This window comes from Equus quagga, chromosome 9 (genome assembly GCF_021613505.1).
Source record: "Equus quagga isolate Etosha38 chromosome 9, UCLA_HA_Equagga_1.0, whole genome shotgun sequence".
Classification (NCBI taxonomy): Eukaryota; Metazoa; Chordata; class Mammalia; order Perissodactyla; family Equidae; genus Equus; species Equus quagga.
This window is the reverse complement of record NC_060275.1, coordinates 53,247,060-53,269,254: the sequence shown is the minus strand read 5'-3', so window position 1 is coordinate 53,269,254 and position 22,195 is coordinate 53,247,060. Positions and strand designations below refer to the sequence as shown.

Sequence of the window (22,195 nt, the reverse complement as noted above, 5' to 3'; positions counted from 1 at the left end):
CCTCCTTTTTTTTTTTGCTTGAGGAAGATTAGCCCTGAGCTAACATCTGTGCCAGTCTTCCTCTACTTTGTATGTGGGATGCCTCCACAGCATGGCTGATGAGTGGAGTAGTTCCACACCTGGGATCTGAACCTGCAAACCCTGGGCTGCGGAAGTGGAGTGTGTGAAACCCTAACCACTTGGCCAAGGGGTGGCCCCCTATTTTAACCTTTTTTTTTTTTTTTTTTAAGATTGGCCCTTAGCTAACATCTGTTGTCAATCTTTTTTTATTTTCTTCTTCTCCCCACCCAAAGGCCTTGCAGTACATAGTTGTATGTTCTAGATGTGGGTCCTTCTAGTTCTGCTATGTGGCACACTGCTTCGGCATGGCTTGATGAGCAATGCTAGGTCCGCGCCCATGATCTGAACCAGCAAAACCCTGGGTCACCTAAGTGCGGCACATGAACTTAACCACTCGGGCATGGGGCTGGCTATTTTGAAGTGTACAGTTTTTGGCATTAAGTACATTCTTGTAGTTGTACAACCATCATCACAATCTACCCCTAGAACTTTTTCATGTTGCTAAACTGAAACTCTGTACCCATTAAACAGTAACTCCCTATTTCTGCTTCCCCCTAGCCTCCTGGCAACCACTACTCTACTTTCTCTCTATGAATTTGACTACTTTATTAGGTACCTTACATAAGTGGAATCATACAATATTTGTCCTTTTGTATCTGGCTTATTTCACTTAGCATAATGTCTCCAAGGTTCATCCACATTGTAGCACATGGAAGAATTTCATTACTTTTTAAAGCTAAATAATATCCATTGTATGTATATATCATGTACTGTTCATTCATTCATCTGTTGATAGACACTTGGGTTGCTCCCATCTTAGGCTGTTGTGAATAATGCTGCTGTCAACGTGGGTATACACATATCAGTTTGAGTTGCTGCTTTCCATACTTTTGGGTGTATACTTAGAAGTGGAATTACTGGATCATATGGTAATTCAGTGTTTAATTTTTTGAGGAACCATCATACCTTTTTCCCCAGTGGCTGCACCATTTTATATTCCTGTCATCAGTGCACAGGGGTTCCAGTTTCTCCACATCCTCACCAACACTTGTTATTTTCTGTGTTGTATTGTTTTTGGGTTTTTTCCTAATAGCCATTGGAATGTCTATGAAGTAGGATTTCTGTCTTTTCTAATGATTTAGTTATATCTTTGGATTCTTCTTAATATTTGACCACCTCTTGCTCAGGAACCATACCTTTCATTTCTCTCACACGTTTCTTCTTATAATTTAGCATCTTTATTCCTTAACCTGTTTTAAATATGCTTTATTCTCCCAAGAATTTTTTTCTTCTTTCAAATTATCTTTCTAACGTTTCTTTCCTCTCTTTATTCCAACAGTATATACTGATTTTAGTGATTGTTTAATTAAACACATTTTGAAGTCTGTGAACCTTATTTTCAAAACTATTTCCGTGTTGTTCACGTTTTGCAGAGATTATTGGTGTAGGATTCAGAAGACTTGAATATTTACTAACTAGTTTTGTGAGGTTAGTAAATCAATCAACTTCTCTTAAGTCTCTTTCCTTATTTATCAGATGAGAAGTTGGATTAGATCTAAAGTTTATTGAGAACTTACTGCATTCAAGTCACTCCTGATTAGCATAATGGGCATGAAAAAGATGAATGACATAGTTTAGTTTTCAAGAACTAGCCTTATAGTCCCTAAGGATCTTCTAAATCTGTCTTATTATTTTGTAAATGAAAAAAATAAATTATGGTTTTATTAATAGTTACTGTGAAATGGGGAAAGGAGAAATTTGAAGGTGTGGAATTGAATACTGATGAACCTCCAATGGTGTTCAAGGCTCAGCTTTTTGCACTGACTGGAGTCCAGCCAGCGAGACAGAAAGTTATGGTGAAAGGAGGAACATTGAAGGTAAAATTTAGTCCAAATCTTCATTACTATTTATTATATAATTAGTGAAAATAACACCAGAAATGTAGCATATGCAGTATTTTTTATTTAGTCAAAGTATGTAATCTCTGGGATTAAAACTCTTGTTCATGTTAGTGTAAGAGAGGAACGTTGTAGCCATTTCAAAACACTATGTTATAAAAGCATCATTAAAATTTTCATTTTAAAGTGCATTATATCAATGAATACCTCTAGGGATCAGGGGAGTGGGGCACTTCCTATGAGGATGTGTTAGAAGTATTTTATTTTATTTAGACTAATATAAAATCTATTTATTTCCTTAAGTAATTTTCTGTTATAGAGGTGCAAAATTTTATGTTTTGTTAAAAATATGGAACAATATGGTAAATTTGTTTTTTTAAAAAATGACTACTACAGAATGTATTTTTGTATATGCATTCAAATGTTGAAATTCAAAGTATTTTAACATCTTTACCAAAGCCCCATTTCTGGAATACTGGAAAACTTCATTTTTTCCTTTGGCTTTTCTTGCATCCTACCCATTAAAAGAGAGCCCTTTTCTCTTGAATTATTGCTATCTAACACCTATCTGGAGATGGGAGAAAAAAATTTTTGTTTAAAAAGAGAGGGAACTTAATTTTTTCTTTAGTTCCTTTGGAATGATCTCATTGACTGCAGTTAAGAGTCCAAGCTTATTAGCATCATTGATGAAGGGCCACAAAGCAAAACTATTTTCATTATTATTGTTTGTAATACCATTTAAGTGTAGTATATTAAAAACTGCTTTCTTCAAGAGTCAGATATGAAATGCTAAAGAGCTGTAGTTAACTTTAGAGATAAGGGCTGGCTCCCCTTGTCAGCGGGCACTAAAAGATGTTGGTGAAGAAACATTGTTTCCCCTCCAAATTGCAGTATGAGCTTTTGGCCATTAGTGAACTTGATAAGCCAGTTTGTACTGAGCTGTGTACTAGTGGTGTATTGTGGAGAATTATAGAAAAATGCTGCTTAAGTGAAACTATGACTACTAACAGCTACCACTTAGTGAATACCTATTGTGTGCCAGGCTCTTCCTTTGTTTTAATTCTCAACTGTATGTATTTTAAAAGTGAGGAAAGTAAATCTGTTTTATGTATTTTATAAGTGAGGAAATTGAGCATCGGAGAGGTTTAAGTAACATAGTGAGGTACCAAAAGAGCTTGAGATTTACAAGCTGAGCAGATATGGGTTCATTTCCCAACTTTGTGTGAGCTGGAATAAGTAAGTGATCCGAGGAGGCAAATATAGTTATCATTCCTTCTGATTAGCATTAATAGCCCTTGAACTGAGAAGGGCCTTTAGGAAGTTCCTGTTCCACTTTGAAGCAGGGTGTCCAAAGAGATAATTAGTGACATCACCAAAGGGAAGCATATGAGTGCCTGGCACTTTTTGTAAAAAAAAAAAAAAAAAAAAAGTAATGTGGAACTGACTTTATTCTGTGAAGGGAAGGGCTTAGCTGCAGTAGGCCAGAATATCTATGGACCAATCATGGCATTAAAAAAAAATCATTTTAACTGAACCTATGGAAGTGAAAGTATTTAATTGCTTCCTAGGTGTAAAATTTAGGACTTGAGAAACATTTGTGGACATGGCAAATATTATTAAGTGTTGGTTTGCCTCTGGTAGTCTTGTTTACTCTCCTGATATAATTTTTAATACTACTTTCATTCTCAAGAGTCTCCTGATTTGGGTGATAAATTATATATTCACTTAATTATGTAGTCCTTGTAAGTTATTCTTCATTCTTGTCACATAAGCTAGTTATTAGCTCTGCTGGTTCTATACATTCAATAAACATGCAAGAAGTTAGTATCTGTCATTTGTCATCAATCAAGTGTTTTTTAGTACTTTTGGTGCTGCCAAGTTTACTGTCTTTTAGATTGTGTCTTACACAGTTTAAGCAATTGTTAGGCTTACTAGGACTGCATGGGTTTTTTGTTTTTGTAAAATACTTTTGATTACAGTAATTTTAAATAAAATCTGCATACAGAAAAAAGTTCTATTTTGAAGTAGTTTAAAATTAGTTGTTTATTAGATTATGTTCAGATTGTACAGAGTGGTTAAATGTTTTTTTAATTTGTCTTTGAAACAGGATGATGATTGGGGAAACATCAAAATAAAAAATGTAAGTATTATCTTAAGAAAACTTATTATAATGCAATTTCCTAATTATTACACCAAAATATATTCTAAAAGCCTTTTTTTCCATTTGTATATCCAGTTATTCCAGCACCATCTATTGAAAATACTCTCCTTTTCCCATTGACTTGTGTCTTGCTTGGAAATCAGTTGTAGTTCTATTTTTTGGACTCTTGTTTCATTGATAGATTTGATTAAATTTATACTAGTTCCACATGGACTTGATTAAAAGCTTTATAATACAAGTCTTGAAATAAGATAGTATGTTCACGATGACTTCTTCAAGAATATTTTAGCTCCTTTGCATTTCCTTATAATTTTAGAGTAAGTTTGTTAGTTTCTACAAATGGACTCCTGGAATTTTGTTTGAGATTGCATTGAATCTGTAGTTCAGTTTGGGGAGAATGAACATCTTAGCTGTATGGAGTATTAAAATCCTTAAATATGGTGTATTTTTCCATTTATTTAGGTCTTTATATTTTCTTAGCAAAGTTTTGTAGCGTTTCAGTGTGGAGATCTTACATGGTTTTTGCTAGATTCTTGGAAGTTGATGTTTCTTGGTTGTTGAAAATGGTATTTTTAAAAAATTTCATTTTCCATTGTTTATGGCTAGGTTATGAAAAGACAGTTTATTTTCATCCTTTGGCCTTGCTAAATTCACTTATTAGTTCCAGTAGTTTTTTTCTGTATATTCCAGTGGATTTTCTATGTACATAAGCATGTAATCTATAAATAGAGGCAGCTTTACTTCTCCCTTTCCAATCTTTGTAACTTTTATGTTTTTACTGTCTTATTCCATTGGCCAGGACTTCTAATACAGTTTTGAATAGAAAGTGGTAAGAGTGGACATCCTTGTCTATTCCTAGTTCACTAAGACCTTTTAGATTAGGCATGGCTGTTGAATTTTAAGTGCTTTTTCTGCTGCTTATTGAAATGATCATATGAGTTTTCTCTGTTATTCTGGTAATCTAGTTAGTCTCACTAATTTTTAACTGTTACACCTTGCGTTCCTGCTATGTGTAGTTCTCAGATTTCTTGGTCTTTGTGACCCCTTTACCCTCTTAAAAATTATTGGTTTTAAATCCCAAAGAGTTTCATATTTATGGGTTATATCTATTGATTGAGAAATTTAAAAAAATACTATTCATTTAAAAATAACAATACCAAACCCATTACAAGTTAATCTAATGTTTTTCAAAACAAAAAAAAAATAGTGAAATGACTGGCATTGTTCTACAGTTTTGCAAATCTCTTGACAGTCTAGGTTAGTAGAAGATAACTGAATTCTCATATTTGCCTCTGCATTCAATCTGTTGTGATATGTTGTTTTGATTAAAGTATATGTAAGAAATCTGGCCTCACATAGTTAAATAGTTGGAAGAGGGATGTGTCTTTTCAGATAAAATGGTGAACATTTTTCTTTCATAGTATACCAAAACTCAACACATGATAATTTATTGTTGGTTAGTTTGATGTGGTAGAAACCACATCAGTGACCTTTGTACGTTAAAATCTATTTGTCTGTTTTGCACTTAGGATGGGTCTTATACCCATGCATGATTTTGAACATCATATATTGGTCATTTGGTAAATAATGGTTTTCTCAGTTTTTTAGATCTTATGTATGTTGATGCATTTCATTATACAATATCAAAAAATTGCATTAGTTAATGTCATTACCAACCTCAACAAAAAAATCTTTAAATAGTTGAAAGCTGCCAGGTGCATAGTGACAGATACAAAATTCTTATTTTCACTTGAAAGCTCTAATTTTTTTTTCACTGTAAAAAATCAGACTCCACCTTTTATTGGGGGTGTGGCAAGATCACTTTGTAGGAGAGCATTTAGGATAGGAGATATTGGTGCAGCTATCTTTGGAAAATATAATCTGCCACATTTGACCTCTGGCCACAGCAATTTACATTCCTCCCGAATGCAAATCCACCCTGCCCTTCCAGACCCCCAGAGTCTAATTCGATTTCGGCATCAACTCAAACTCCAGGATCTTGTCATATCAACCAAGTTCAAGTCCAGATGAAGTTCTTCAAGTGCAATTTCTTGGGTATAGCTCCTCAAGTATGGTTCCTCATTCTGAACACTTGTAAACTAGAGACACGTTATATGCTCCCACACACCCAGTGTGTACAGTGGTGATACAAGGATAGGATAACCACAATAGAATTCCATTCAGAAAGAGGGAGAATGGGAAGCAATATAGAATCATTGATCCATTGCAATTCTGGAATCCACCCAGGCACATGTCTTATTTCCTTGATTTGGTCCCAGTATCTCTCCCTGGGAATGATTTTCCATGATTGTGACACTCTACTCTGGGCTTTGGTTCCATCTTCTGAATCAAACTTTGATTTCTATAAAACATAGTCTCTGTTTGCAGCTGAGTAGCTCTCTCAGCCTTGAAAGCTCTAATTTTGTCATTGGCAACTATGAATATTGTCAGTTGTTTTCCCTGAAGCAACAAGCTCACTTCATTCATTTTTGAGAAAATGTTGGCTAAATACCCAAGTCTAAAAACGCATAATTTGTCAGTTGTTTTAAGTAAAAATACTACATGTAAAAAAAACAACTAGTCCAGTTTGCAACTTAAACATTTACGCAAGCGTATCCCAAAGACAGCTATCATACTTTGGTACACAGAAGTGGTGTTTTCTTTTTTAATTGATTGGCACTGTGTAATTATTTCTTTAATAGACTAGTTTTTAGACTAGTTTTAGGTTCACAGCAAAACTGAGCGGGAGATGCAGAACTTCCCCTGTGCCCTCCTCCCTCCGTATGTATGCGCGTAGCCTTCTCCAGCAGCAGCCTCCCCACCAGCATGGCGCATCTTTTGCAGTTGATGAACTGGCATTGACACATTGTTATCATCCAGAGTCCGTGGTTTATCTTAGGGTTCACTCCTGGTGTTGTGCATTGTATGGGTTTGGACAAATGTGTAATGATATATATCCAGTATTATAGGCTCATATAGAGTAATTTCATTGCCCTAAAAGTCCTCTGTGCTCTGCCTATTCATCCCCTCCTCTCCCCAACCCCTGGCAGCCGTTGATATTTTTACCCTCTCCGTAGTTTTGCCTTTTTCAGAACGTCATATAGTTGGAATTATACAGCATGCAGCCTTTTCAGATTGCTGCTTTCACTTAGTAATATGCATTTAAGTTTCCTCCATGTCTTTTCATGGCTCGATAACTCAGTTCTTTTTTTTTTAAAGATTTTATTTTTTTATTTTTTCCTTTTTCTCCCCAAAGCCCCCCGGTACATAGTTGTATATTCTTCGTTGTGGGTCCTTCTAGTTGTGGTATGTGGGACGCCGCCTAGTGTGGTTTGGTGAGCAGTGCCATGTCCGCGCCCAGGATTCGAACCAACGAAACACTGGGCCGCCTGCAGCGGAGCGCGCGAACTTAACCACTCGGCCACGGGGCCAGCCCCGATAACTCAGTTCTTTTTAGTGCTGAATAATATTCCATTGTCTGGATGTGCCAGTTTGTTTATTCATTCACCTACTGTAGGACGTCTTGGTTGCCAGGAGAAGTAAGTTTTTTATGGGTACTTCCCATTCCATAATATAGAAAATCGAAAAGAAATGTATTCAAGGGTTGAGATTTAATAAAATTAATCACTTTTACTGGTTCATTTTGATGTCACTGCTTTGATATATGCTAAACTGTTAAACTGCCACTGTTGATTTACCACCATCAGTGCAGATGTCAACACAGTGAAAAAGGGAAATAAATAGCATCTTGGTATTATTAAGAAAATAGTTTTGACCTTGCTGGCTCTGTGACAGAAGCTCAGAGACCCCATAGGGGTTCACGGACAACACTTGAGAACTGCAGCCTGGGACAAATTCACTAAGTCATGATGTATTTGTCTCTTTTATGTATTGCTGGATTTAATTTTCTCATATTTTTAAGGATATTTGCATATATGTTTATGAGGGATATTAGTATTTTTATTTTGTATCATCTTTCATTTTGTTATCAGGGTTATATTGGACTCATTAATAGAATTGGGGACGTATTCCCTTCTCTTTTCTGAATGAGTTTGTGTAAGATCGGTATTATTTCTATAAATATTTGAAGTAGTTTACCAGTGAATTCTCTTTGGACTTAGCTTTTCTTTGTGGGAATTTATTTGGTTGATGTGCAATTTCTTTAATAGATATAGGGCTATTTAGATTTTCTACTTTTTCTTATGTGAGTTTTCGTGGATTTTCTCTTTTGAGGAATTTATTTTAAATATGTTGAATTTATCAGCATAAAGTTCATCATATCGAATATTCATTAATTGTCCTTTTGTATCTGTTATTATTTATTGATGTTCCCTCTTTCATTCCTGATATTAGTAATATAAGTAGTTCTTCTTATTTTTTTTGGTTGGTGTTGCTAAGGATTTATCAGTAAATCTTTTCATTTTTGACTTTGTTGATTTTATATATTACCCATGTTCTGTTTTATTGATATCTAAGTTACTTCCTTTTTTTTTCTACTTTGGGTTTAAATTGCTTCATTTTCTTGCTTTTTAAAGTGTATGCTTAGATCATTGATTTTTATACCTTATTTTCTTATATAAACAGAAGTAATACTAATTTCTCTTTAAGAACTTTTAGCTGTATTCACAAATTTTAATATGCTGTGTTTTTATTATGCAGTTAAAATATTTTCTAATTTACCTTGTGATTTCTTTTTTGTCCCATGGATTTTTTAAAACTATGTTGTTTCATTTCCAATTATTTGGGGCTTTTTCTAATATATTTGTATTATTTATTTCTAATTTGATTCTGTTATGGTCATGTAACATACCCTAGATTATTTCAGTCCCCTGAAATTTATTGGTACTTGTTTTATGGCCCATCCATTTGGTGATTATTTCATGTGCACTTGAAAACAATTTGTATTCTGCTGTTTTTGGGTAAAATGTTCTATAGATGTCAGGTCAAGTTGGTTTATAGTGTTCAGGTCCTCTGTATCCTAACTGATTTTTTGTCTACTTCTTTTATTAAGTGTGTTGAAATCTCCAACTGTTAGTGTAGATTCGATTGTATCTCCTTTCAGTTATATCAATTTTTGCTTCATGTTTGTTTTTTTTTTCTTTTTTCCTGAGGAATATTTGCCCTGAGCTAACATCTGTGCCAGTCTTCCTCTGTTTTGTACGTGAGTGGCTGTCACAGCATGGCTGCTGACAACTAGTGTAGGACTGTGCCCAGGAACCAAACCCTGGCTGCCAAAGTGGAGTATGCCAAACTTAACCACCAGGCCACAGGGCTCGTCCCTGCTTCATGCATTTTGAAGTTCTGTTTTTGGGTGCATACATCTATAAGATTGTTATATCTTCATGAATTGACCTTTCATCACAATGAACCGTCCCTCTTTATCCTTGATAATATTCCTTGTTCTGAGGTCTGCTTAATAGAGCTATTCCATATTTCTTTTAATTATTGATTGCATTTCATATATTTTTTTCATCCTTTTGCTTTTATTTTTTTTTTTTTTATTTTTTTTAAGATTTTATTTTTTCCTTTTTCTCCTCAAAGCCCCCCGGTACATAGTTGTGTATTCTTCGTTGTGGGTTCTTCTAGTTGTGGCATGTGGGACGCTGCCTCAGCGTGGTCTGATGAGCAGTGCCATGTCCGCGCCCAGGATTCGAACTAACGAAACACTGGGCCGCCTGCAGCGGAGCGCGCGAACTTAACCACTCGGCCACGGGGCCAGCCCCTCATCCTTTTGCTTTTAATCCATCTATGTCTTTATATTTAAAATGGGTTTTTTTTAAAAGAGCATATACTTGAGTCCTGCTTTTTTATCCGATCTTAAAATCTCTACCTTTTAATTGGAACATTTAGACCATTTATGTTCAGTGTAATTATCAATATATTTGAGTTTAAGTTTACCATCTTGCTATTTGTTTTCTGTCTCATTTGTTCCTTTCTTCTTTTTCTTCCCTTTTTTTGATTTTTAAAATTTTGTGTTTATCTCTACCTTTGCATACTCTTTGTTTTGCTATTTGTGTTTTTATAACAGCTTTATTCAGATATAATTCACAGACCATAAAATCCAACCCTTTAAGGTGTTCATTTGTGTTTTCTACTATATTCATAGAGTTGTGCAACCATCAACACTAGATAGTTTTAAAAAAATGTAATCCCAAAAAGAAACCTTGTACTCATTAACATTTTTAAAATTCTCCCCTACACCTCCAGAGTTTTAATGATTCCTATAGGATGCCAGTTCTCCAACTGTATCCTGGGAAGCCTAGGCAGTACCCAAGACTCTTTCAAGGGGTCCTTGAGATCAAAACTATTTTCATATTGATACTAGGATTTTATTTGCCTTTTTATTATTTGTTTATGAGTATGCAGTAGAGTTTTTCATAGGCTCCGTGACACACGATATTGTAGCAGATTGAATGAAGAAGGAAATATGAAAATCTACTGTCTTCTCTTAAGCTAGACATTAAATTTGAGAAAATGTACAACAGAGTCACTCTTCACTAATTTTCTTTGTTTTGAGAAATACCATTATCTTTTACAGAAAATGTTTTTTATCTTAACATTAAATGGGTATATTATTATTTTTAAAATGAATAATAATTCATTAATAGTTCATTACTTAAAGTATTATTAAAATTTTTCAGCTTTAATTTCTAATATGGTAAATATTCATAGATAAAACTTAAATAACAGAAGTGCTTTGGAGTTCTCAGTTTTTAAAAATGTAAAACCATAGTCATCAAACTGAACTGTGGGCCAAATCTGGCCTGCATCCTGTTTTTGTAAGGCCTGCAAATTAAGAATGTTTTTAAAATTTTTAAAGGGTTGAGGTTGAAAACAACAAACAATATGCAACAGAGACTATGTGTGGCCCAGATAGCCTAAGATATTGATTATATGCCCCTCAATAGGAAAAGTTTGCTGACTCTTGGTATAAAGGGTCCTAAGATGATATGTTTTTGAACTGCTGCTGTAGGGTTTATATTACGTATCTAAATTATTATCTACTTCACCTCAGCATTTTTCATTGTATAATCTATTTTCTTAATTTTAAATGCCATTGTTTTAGTCTTTGTTTATTCTTTTTCAGAAATTTCTAACTGTTTTCATGGTTATGAATTTGCTACCATGAATTTGTTTTCATGGTGAATGAATTATTTTGTAAAGTTTCAAAAAGGAATTTCATTAAATTTATGTAATGATTTAGAATCACATCTTTACAGTAATTTTTCCAGTTCAGAAATGTGTTATGTCCTTCAGTTTATTTTGGTGTTCTTTTAATAAATAAAGCAAAGTTTTCTTATTGAAGTATTACGTATTTCTGGTTAGGTTTACTCCTAGATATTTCTTGGTATTCTTTCTTATCTATTGTATTTTCTAACTGGCTATTGCTAGTATGTTCTATAAATATTTGATTTTCCTGAGACAGTTGTCTTTGGAAAAAGATTCTTTAGTGGTAGCTGACTACTGCTTTGCTGTTATCTTATAGAAAACTTAGTAAAAATAACAGTTGATAGGATAAAGGTTATTGGATTTCAACATAGGTACTTTAAGACTGAGTTTATTGACCTTATTTGTTTCCTAATTTTAATTCTCATTATTTTTCTCTTCTCTTACTGTCTTTTTTTTTAGACTTCCACTTCTGGCTTTTTTTTGCTTTTTGTTTTTTTATACCCCTCCACCCTTTTCTTTGTCTCATGTGTTCATGTCTTCCAATTAAGATATTAAGTAAGATGTCATTCACATTTCAGGATTGTGAGATTTAGGGCGACAGTAGCCTCATTGTTCTTCTATTGTATGGAGTGTTACGTATATATTGAGTGTAAGTATTCCCTTAGGTTAATAATGTGTAGAATTATAAAATTGGACATTTTGAACTAATTTATGTGTTTGTTTTGATGTTTTCCAATAATGGAGATTTCAGTGCTCTCAAAATATTTCTATTCAAATGTAAATAATTGTTACAGTTATACAATAGACATTCACAGAAAGAATTTTCTTAGGGCTTAAGTATTTTTTCTGGGGAGAAGTGATCATTTGAAGATGTCCCTCCCCTCCAATATTGTAATCATTCTCGACTTTCTTTATGACAATATTTATTTTTTCATTCTTAAGGTATAATTTATAGAGAGTAAAATTCACCTATTTTTTAGTGTACAGTTCGATGAATTTGGTTAATTTTATACAGTTGTGTAACTAACAACACAATCAAGATATAGACGTTTCACCACTATAAAAAGTTTCTTTGTGCTTCTTTGATGGTAAGCAGGTGACCTCTGGCCTGAAGCAGCTGTCCTAGTACTTTTTTTTTTTAACAATTCGATAAGCTTTAGTATATTTACAAAGTTGTGTAACCTTCACTACAATCTAATTTTAGAATATTTCGACCACCCCAGAAAGACAGGCGTACCTGTTTAAAGTGACTCTCTCTTTCCACCTTTAGCCATAGCAACCACTCATCTACTTTGTGTCTCTATAGGTTTACCTTTTTGGCACATGGAAGCAGTATATGTTTTTCTGTGTCTGGCTTCTTTGATTGGATAAAAACATGATCAACTTTTGAGCATTTTCATAAAATTAATTTTTTTTAAACAGGGAATGACTCTGCTAATGATGGGGTCAGCAGATGCTCTTCCTGAGGAACCTTCAGCTAAAACTGTCTTTGTAGAAGACATGACAGAAGAACAGTTAGCATCTGCTGTAAGACGTACCACATTTTCAATATTTGATCTCACTGCATTTCAGAAGTACAGTTACTAAGATGCCTTTCAGAAAGTAGCATCTAAATGTTTTGAAGATTTAATTTTTAACAGTAAGATGTATGTTTTTAGCAGTAAATAAAAATTTTATTTTTGAAATTGGCTTAAGGGGTCCTTCCATAATTGGATAATTCATGATAAAGTCAATATCTGTAATAAATTTGTGTCTGGCAGATAGTTCTATTTAAGTGTTTACTTTTATGGGAAAACAAGCTCAAAGAGGTTAAGTAGTTTAAATGCTGGGATATTTAAATTCTTCAAACCTTCTGTGTTGAAAATACACACAGTTTATCCTTAATTTAAATGTAGTGTTGGTTTAGAAACTGGTCAAAACATACTTGCCAAATGTTGTTATTACTATTTTTTTTACCACTCAACATTTATATAAACCGTTACATAAACCATTCGGGGTTTTTTTGAAGTGTTAAGTATATATTTTGTTACCTTGTTCTAATGGTAAGCCTGCAAAGGAGGCAGGAATGATATGATTGCTGTTTTATTATTTTCAAGAAGGGAATTAAAATACAGAATGAGGGTCAGCATGATGCAAGTAAAAGTTTTTGTTGGGGAAATGAAACGTTGTTACTTTAGAGTGAAGGTGGAATGTAAATTGGTATGAGCTGGTAAATTGTATTTGTTTCAGAGTGTGAAGTTAGTGATTTATATATGCTATGTCATTTTATAAAAATCATTTAATCCTTTTCCTTAAATTAGATGGAATTACCATGTGGATTGACAAACCTTGGTAACACTTGTTACATGAACGCTACAGTTCAGTGCATTCGTTCTGTGCCTGAACTCAAAGATGCCCTTAAAAGGTACGACAGAAGAGAAATATTTTAAGTCTTCTTGGGTAAGGGAGGTCACATTTGGGTGAGTAGTGTTGTTTTGTGTATATATATATATTTTAGCAGCTTTATTGAGATATAATTCATTCATTGTATAATTCACCCTTTTAAAGTATTCAATTAAATGGTCTTTATTGTATTCACAAGGTTGTTCAACCATTGCCACAATCTAATTTTAGAATATTTTCTTCCCCAACTCCTTGAGGAGCTACTGATCTCATATGAGTTTTGTGCATTCTGTAACTTAAAATAAATGTACAGGATGTCCTTTTTCTTTGGTTTGGGTTAGTTCACTCAGCATAGTTTTTGAGATTCGTCCATGTTCTTGACTGTATCAGTAGTTCTGGTTGTTCTGCCTTCTTGCCAATCTTGGGTAGTGTCAGTCTTTTCCATTTTAGTCACTCATGGTTTTATCACGCTGAGTAAGCAATCTCTCCCACCCCCAATGTTTGAGATTATCTGAATGATGATTTCTGATCTTTTGCCATATGACATTGCATTAATAAATACTATGGTTTAAATATTTCCTTTGGATGGCAAGTCCTTTGTACTGTTGTAAATTAACTGAAAATTACAAAGCTGAAAATGAATTTAGAAATTACTTTAATAGAAGCCCCTCATTTTATAGGTGAGCAAACTGATTTGAAATTTAAGTGACTTATTTAATGTTACATAGCAAGTTAGTGCTGAATCTAGGTGTCTTGATTTGGATTTTGGATTGTTTTTGATCTAATGCTTTTTTCTTCATTATTTCTGAAATTGTATTATTTTCTTTGTAATAATGGATGTAAATGTGTCCCCTTTTTTTACACTATTTTCAGAAAATGTTTGTTTTAGATGAGTTAGACAAAGGGAAAGAATTTAAAGTAGGCTTCATTTATCTAAATTTCCTTTTTTCTTAGCGCTCCTTTTTTGCCCATATAATGCTTAAAGGAACAAGACCAGAAGAGAAGAAAAATAGAAAGGTGGGAACAACTCTGAGAAACTTGCAGTTGAGGGTGTCATGATAAGTCCTTTTGCCTGGTTTCTTCCCATAAGAGTTTCAGAATGAACTGAATCCCTCTTATTTAATTCTGCCTTCATGTTCCTAGGTATGCAGGTGCCTTGAGAGCATCAGGGGAAATGGCTTCAGCACAGTATATTACTGCAGGTCAGTATCTGAAATATCCTACTTTTCAAGAGGGCATATGGTAGTCAATAAATGTTATTTTTCACTCACAATTTGTTTACTATCTTTCAGTTTACAAAATGTGTTTTGTAAAACATCACCTCATTAAAATTGGAGTGCTTACACTTGTGGTAAACAACTTGGGACTTATTTTATCTAAATTATAGACCAGTGATGTCTGTCCTTTTTGAAAAACAATCTTTGGATTTTTTTGGATTAAATTATACTTTGGGCTTTAGATTCTATTAATAAAGTATATCTTTGGGGATATCCAGAGATGGATTTTATTATAGTTGTCATGATCATTATAAAAGAGAGTCTTAGTGAGTACTAGTGTAAGGAAGTGGTGTATGAGGTATGAGGAGAAATAGACATTTTTAAAGGCTAGAAATAACTTATTTCTTCCTTACATGAGACTGTATCCCCCTATCCCATTTTGGGACAATTTTACAAATGAGTACTCTCTTAAACCATTGCGCTAGATTATTAGGGTTTTTTATAGCTGTGCTTATTTTGTTTGTAACAGCTTTATTGAAGTATAATTCATATATCATACAATTCACCCATTTGAAGTGTACAATTCATTGTTTTTAGTGTATTCTCACAGTTGTCCAACCATAAGCATAGTCAATTTTAGAACATTTTCATCACTCCAAAAAGAAACTGTGTAACATTTAGCATTCACCCTGTTTTCCCCTCACCACTCCCAGCCCCATGCAACCACTGTCAGTCTTACAGATTTGCCTGTTCTGTACTTCTGTTGTAAATGGAATTATACATACAATATGTGGTCTTTTGACTGGTTTCTTTCATTTAGAATGTTTTCAGCATTCATCCACATTGTACATGTATCAGTGTACTTCATTCCTCTTTATTGCTGAATAAGAGTCCATTGTATGGATATACCATGTTTCCTTCATCCTTTCATTATTGAAAGACGTTTGGATAGTTTGCACTTTCTGACTATTATAAATATTCCTAAACATTTGTGTACAAATCTTTATGTGGACATATGTTCTTATTTCTCTTGGATAAATATCTAGGAGTGGAATTGCAGGGTCCTATGGTAATTATATTTAACCTTTTGAGGAACTGCCAGACTGTCTTCCAAAGCAGCTGCATCATTTTACATTCCTCCCAGCATGCATGAGTGTTCCTATTTCTCCGTATCCTCGCCAACACTTGGTATTATCTGTCTTTGATTATAGCCATCCTAGGGGTGTGAGGTGGTGTCTCGTTATGGTGAACCATTAATTTTTAATACTAAAAACAGTAGGTTTCTTTGCATCATTTGAAGTTAGATTTCTCTCTAACCTTTTTTCCTGAAAGTAGATTTGTTGAAATGAAATTTTTAATAAGAAAGCGTGATCACTTGCATCTAGTTCATTTGATTGTTTGTGTATCTGAGAGTAACTCAGTTATTCTCTGGTGTCACGTAGGAGACTTGTAGTATTGATGGGATGAAAAATACTGTTCTTTACTTTTTGCTTCTTGACTTTTTAACTTTTTTATTTTGAACAAATTTAAATTTACAGAAAAGTTACAAAAATTAACTACTTTTTGTCACATCTGATTTATCGTTCTCTATAAATGCATGTTCTTTTTCTCAGAACCATTTGAGAGTAAGCTGCAGACATCATGTCTTTTATTCCTGAATACTTCAATGTGTATTTCCTAAGAATAAGGACATTCTTAACCACAAGACAATTGTTAGTTTTCAAAATCTGGGAGTTTAATGCTGATATAGTACTCTAAAATACAGACTTATTTAAATTTTTCTGGTTGACCCAATATTGCCCATTATAAAGTTGTTTTTCTTTTTTGCTTCAGGAGCCAATTTGGGACCACATACTGCAGTTAGTTCTCGTCATGTCTCGTTAGTGCATTGAGATGCTCTGTTCATGATATATATTAAATCTTAAATCATCTTTTTGTTTTTTGAGTAGTGTGTACTTTAAAGTGTTATTATAATTTAGGCTTTTTTATTTTAAAAATAATTAGCTTTGTAATGATGTGAAAATTTCAGCCCTCCCTCCAAAAATATTTTTTAAACATTGTGTTTAGTTGTTTTTTCAGGAACATTTCATTGAGCGCTTGCTTTGTGCTGAGATGTTGTAGTATTGGCTGGGCTTGAGTATGTTTAATAATGATAGACAACATTTCACATCTTAGTTAAAAAAACAAGTCAAGATAAGCTAGATTAGAGTTTTGCTGTATATGAAGTAAGGGGTAGATATGGATAGCTAGAAAGTCAGCAGAGGAAAAGTGTTCTGAACTCCGAGAGCAAGGCTGAGTCTGTGACCATGGGATTTGTGATAGTGAGAGGGGATAAGCAGAGGGAAGATTTTGAAGAACACAAATTAGATTTGATTTTTAGCTGTTCAGTAGAGTCAGGAAGTATGTTTAAGGAGCCAGATTTCAATATTCAGGAGTTCAGTAGATGGGAACCAAGTATGGGCTTAGAGGGAGGTGCCTGATAACGGCATAGGGGCGGAACAGTGACATTATGCCTGTTTGATCCTTAGACGGGTTGGATTGATATACCCTGCTTTGTTTGGGAGGACAAAGGCTGGCAAGGAGAGAGAGGGAGGGGCAGGGCTCAGAAGTTGTTTATAGCCAGTGATGCATTATAGTGTCTTCTGGTGAGTTCTTTAAGATTTAAAAACAAATCTTTTTCTTATTAGGAATCCAACAGTAGCAAAAGGAATAGATATACTTAAAAATAGTTATTAAGCAGTTTTTTTTGTATTGAGAATTAATTTACAGTAGCATGTATTAAATATGTCACTATTTTATTGAAGCAGTGTTTGTTTTTAAGCCCTTAGAGATTTGTTTGATTCCATGGATAAAACTTCTTCCAGTATTCCACCTATTATTCTGCTGCAGTTTTTGCACATGGCTTTTCCACAGTTTGCAGAGAAGGGCGAACAAGGACAATATCTTCAACAGGTAATGAGGACAAGGTTCTATGGTTTTCATTTTGTAAATGTAAACTTTAGGTTTCCTAGACCTACCATACTTAGGGCGTGTATTTGGCAGTACAGATGTTAGTCCTCTCTAGGTCACTCCGCTATCGTCTCTTGCTCGGGGTGGTGCCGTAGTCTGTTAACGGAGCATTTGCTTCTGGTTTTGTCCCTCTGCAGAGTTTCCCCCACATCCCCTAGGGTCCTTTTTAAAATCTAAATAAGATTATGTTGGTCCAAGGCTGGCCCCGTGGCCAAGTGCTTAAGTTGGCGTTCTCTGCTTCAGCGGCTCAAGGTTTTACTGGTTTGGATCCTGGGCGCAGACCTAGCACTGCTTATCAAGCCATGCTGAGGTGGCGTCCCACATGGCACAGCTAGAGGCACTCACAACTAGAATATGCAACTATGTACTGGGGGGCTTTAGGGAGAAGAAGAAAAAGAAGAAAAAAAAGATTGGCAACAGATGTTAGCTCAGGGCCACTCTTTAAAGAAAACAAACAAAAAAAGATTATATTGGTCCATTCTTCAATACCACATAGTGATTTTCTGTCCTAGTCCTAAATAATCTATCCACTGGCTACCTCTGAGCTCATGATGGGCCACTCTGCCCTTTGCTCACTTCTCTCCACATACCCTGGCTGCCTTGCTGTTTTTAAACCCTCCAAGTATCCTCTTTCTGGAGGGCCTTTGCTCTTGTTCCTTTGGCTCTCAGAACTGAGTATGTAGCTGGCTTCCTCACCTTGTTCAGGTCTCATGGCTCAAATGTCAAGGCATCAGAGGCTTTCCTTGACTATCCCCTTGAAATAGTGCATTTTCCTTCCCCTTATCACGTTCTGCTCCCGTATTGCTTTTTTTTCCCTTGTAACTCTTCTCTTCACTTGAATTGATATTTTGTTTATATGTGTCCCCCTTAGATAAACTTTTTCTGTTTTTGGACTTTATCTGTTTTGCTCACTGCTATGTATTTCTAGTGTTTAGAACAGTGTTTAGCATAATTAGGAGCTCAGTAAAAATCTCTTGAATGAATGAATGAACTATTCTGGAATTCTTCATTGTTTTGAAGATCATATAATATCTAATTTGCCTTACTATTTTTAAAGAAAAAAACAGCTTTCTTCCCCTTCCCTAAGGAAATAGTAATTATTTTAGAAGAATTGTATAGACCAAACACTGTCACAGCCGTGGTTACTTACTGTGTCATTTTTTTAAATTACAGGATGCTAATGAGTGTTGGATACAAATGATGCGAGTATTGCAACAGAAATTGGAAGCCATAGAGGATGATTCGGTTAAAGAAGTAATTGAAATATATTTGTGATTATAGTCAGTATAGACTGAAAAGGCTTGAAATAAATTTATCTTAATAGATAGACGTGTCCTTGAATACTTTAGATGTTCAATTGGAATTTGAAAGCTTGCATTTAACACTTGAATTGAATGTATTATTTATTAATCTTAATCATTTGATATTGTTGAGCATCTGTGGTCTTTGGTAATGTTTTTTGAATAGTAGAAATATTTTACAGAAAGATTACATTTTAAAAAGCTTAAATATATTACTAAACTGGATTGTGTGGGAGGAGATAGACATTAATATCTATATAAAGTAAAATTGGAATTTTTATTTCATTTTAATTTTTGCAGACAGATTCTTCATCTGCATCAGCAGTGACACCTTCTAAAAAGAAAAGTTTAATTGATCAGTTCTTCGGGGTGGAATTTGAAACTACGTATCCTTATGAGCCAAGATTTGTGTAGACCGTACTCATTAGCAGTGAATTGGTATAAAAAGCATTGCTGACTGGTTGGAGTGGTGGGTAGGGTATGAGGAAAAAAAATCTTCAGAGGTTCTTAAGCATGAAAAATATCATGGACATTAGGAATTTGGAAAAATACACCCATTGGCGAAATCTTGTACTTTAAATAAATGTACATTTAGAAGATATTCATTATTTTTGCCTAAGAGCATCTTTAGCAGAGTCTACCTCATTAATTCATCTCATAGAGAATTAATTTTTAATTGTGTGAATTGGAGTGTATCAACTAAATTGTATATGTGAGATTGAACCAATTCATAAAACAGAAATTTAGGGAAGTACTATTTTATAGGTCATGGGTAGAAACTTAGAAAAGATTTCTGTTTCTGTATCTTTCGGTTATGGAAGACCATTTTAAGACTATATACATTGGTGACCATATAAATGCCAGTTTCTGTTTGTTTAGAGTTTATCCTTTTACACACATTCATTTCTTAGTATTGTTGGTAAGCGAATGAGCATTTTCAAGTATGTTGAAATGAATCTCTATTGGGAAACCAAAATGTTTTAAATGCTAATGAATGATACTATTAATTTTAATAGTATTAGGGCAGTTTATATTCAAGATTATTTAACAAATTGGATGCCCGTTGGCATATTCCTTATCTTATTTCTCAAAGCATGAAATGTACAGAATCTGAAGAAGAAGAAGTCACTAAAGGAAGGGAAAATCAGCTTCAGCTTAGCTGTTTCATCAATCAAGAAGTCAAGTATCTTTTTACGGGACTTAAATTGGTAAGGATAATTACAGTTGATCCTCGTTATTCACGGATTCCATATTTGCAAATACACCTGCTTGCTAAAATTTATTTGTAACCCCAACATCAGTACTTGTGGTGCTTTCATGGTCATTTGTAGAGATGCTCAGATAGGCAAAAATTTTGACTCTCCTGACACTGTCCCACCTGAGGTCCAAAAAGGTGATCTCTGCCTTCTTGTTTCAGCTATGATACAATAAACAAGTGTCCTTTCTGCCGTAATTTTAGTGCCACATTTTTTGCATTTTTGTGCAAAACGTTTGGTGATTTTGCTGTTTAAAATGGCCTGCAGGCTTCGTGCTGAAGTGCCATCTAGTGTTTAAGCGCAAGAAGGCTGTGATATGCCTTAAGAAGAAAATAACGTTTGTTGGATAAGCATCGTTCAGGGGTGAGTTATAGTGTGGTTGGCTGAGTTCAATGTTAATGAATCAACAGTATATGTTAGGTAAGGTGTCATTAAACAGAAACACACTTAAAACAAGGTGGTATACTGATTGGTTGACAAAAATGTTCTGGCCAGAGGCTCACAGGAGGCCTCTGAGGGTTTTATAATAAGGTGTTTTAATAATTATGAGATATAAACTGTGCAGATCAGGCCATATAGTCATTCTGCCATTGTGCTGGTATTGCAGTTGAGGCCCTATAAATTTAAGTGACATAGTTTGTGACAGAGCCAGATCTAGAACTTGCTCTGTTCAGTTAGTACTCTTTCTCCACTGCCATACTAAAGAATGTACTTCAGTGAGCAGTTTGATAAAATATAACAGTTTTGCTTGCTACCTGATTAATTTGATATGGTTTGGGGAATATGTACATCTCTTGAAAGATAGGCAGTGAGTTGGGGCGGGGATTACATTGATAAACAAGATAATTTCTCATCAAGGAGCTCCCATCTACAGTTTGGGGTAGGATTGGTTAGGGGAACAGTTGATAAATGTAGACATAAGAAGCAGATAGATAAATAGTGATGTTCTTTGTCATGTGATACTGAGGGGAGAGTTGTGGTGAAGCATAATGGCTTTTAAGAGAAGTTCATTTTAAAAGCATACAAATCCTAGCTCACCACCTAGAGTCCCATGAGAAATCATGATGTGCAAGTTTCAGGGCTTCAAAACATGAAATTAAAAGTGTTAATTGGAAAGTGTGGAATGAAGTCTTTTGGCAGACTCTCCAGGATGATATTTTCTTCATAATTTTTAAATCCAGGAGAACTAAATATACTTGGAACTTCCAGATCATAGTGGATTGGTGATAATATGTATAGCTTACCTGATGAATAACATCACACCAGATGTGCTTTCTTGAAAAACACGTATTCATGAGATGTTGTATTTATTGTCTTGGTAATTTTTTAGATGCTTTATCATCATTTGTTCAGATTATTCTTGAGTAATTTGGCTCCACATTTCTTTACCTCTTTGCTACTGAGTAAACTTGATTAAATGTTAAAATGCTACTCCAGGGCTGGCCCTGTGGCCGAGTGGTTAAGTTTGCGTGCTCTGCTTTGGCGGCCCAGGGTTTCGCCAGTTTGGATCCTGGGCCCCGACCGAGCACCGCTCATCAAGCCATGCTGAGGCGGTGTCCCACCTGCTACAACTAGAAGGACCCGCAACTAAAGTATACAACTGTGTACTGGGGGGCTGTGAGGAGAAGGAAAAATAAAAATTAAAAAAATAAAAATAAAGCTGCTCCATGGTGATTTCCTTTTATAATGTGATTAGTAATTTTTAAAAAACAAACTTTAAGAAATTTTTTACACATGTGTA

At 34.5% G+C, this 22,195-nt stretch overlaps 1 protein-coding gene across 1 annotated transcript in view; it reads left to right on the top strand.

Annotated features, from left to right (window-relative positions):
- Window positions 1-22,195, top strand: part of USP14 (ubiquitin specific peptidase 14) — a 33,386-nt gene that overhangs the window by 3,056 nt on the left and 8,135 nt on the right. The window contains exons 2-10 of the mRNA XM_046672136.1: window positions 1,792-1,937; window positions 4,066-4,098; window positions 12,712-12,816; window positions 13,590-13,693; window positions 14,815-14,873; window positions 17,710-17,840; window positions 19,071-19,151; window positions 19,499-19,584; window positions 20,292-20,406. Coding sequence (XP_046528092.1) covers window positions 1,792-1,937; window positions 4,066-4,098; window positions 12,712-12,816; window positions 13,590-13,693; window positions 14,815-14,873; window positions 17,710-17,840; window positions 19,071-19,151; window positions 19,499-19,584; window positions 20,292-20,406 — 860 coding nt within the window. The remainder of the gene's footprint in view (window positions 1-1,791; window positions 1,938-4,065; window positions 4,099-12,711; window positions 12,817-13,589; window positions 13,694-14,814; window positions 14,874-17,709; window positions 17,841-19,070; window positions 19,152-19,498; window positions 19,585-20,291; window positions 20,407-22,195) is intronic.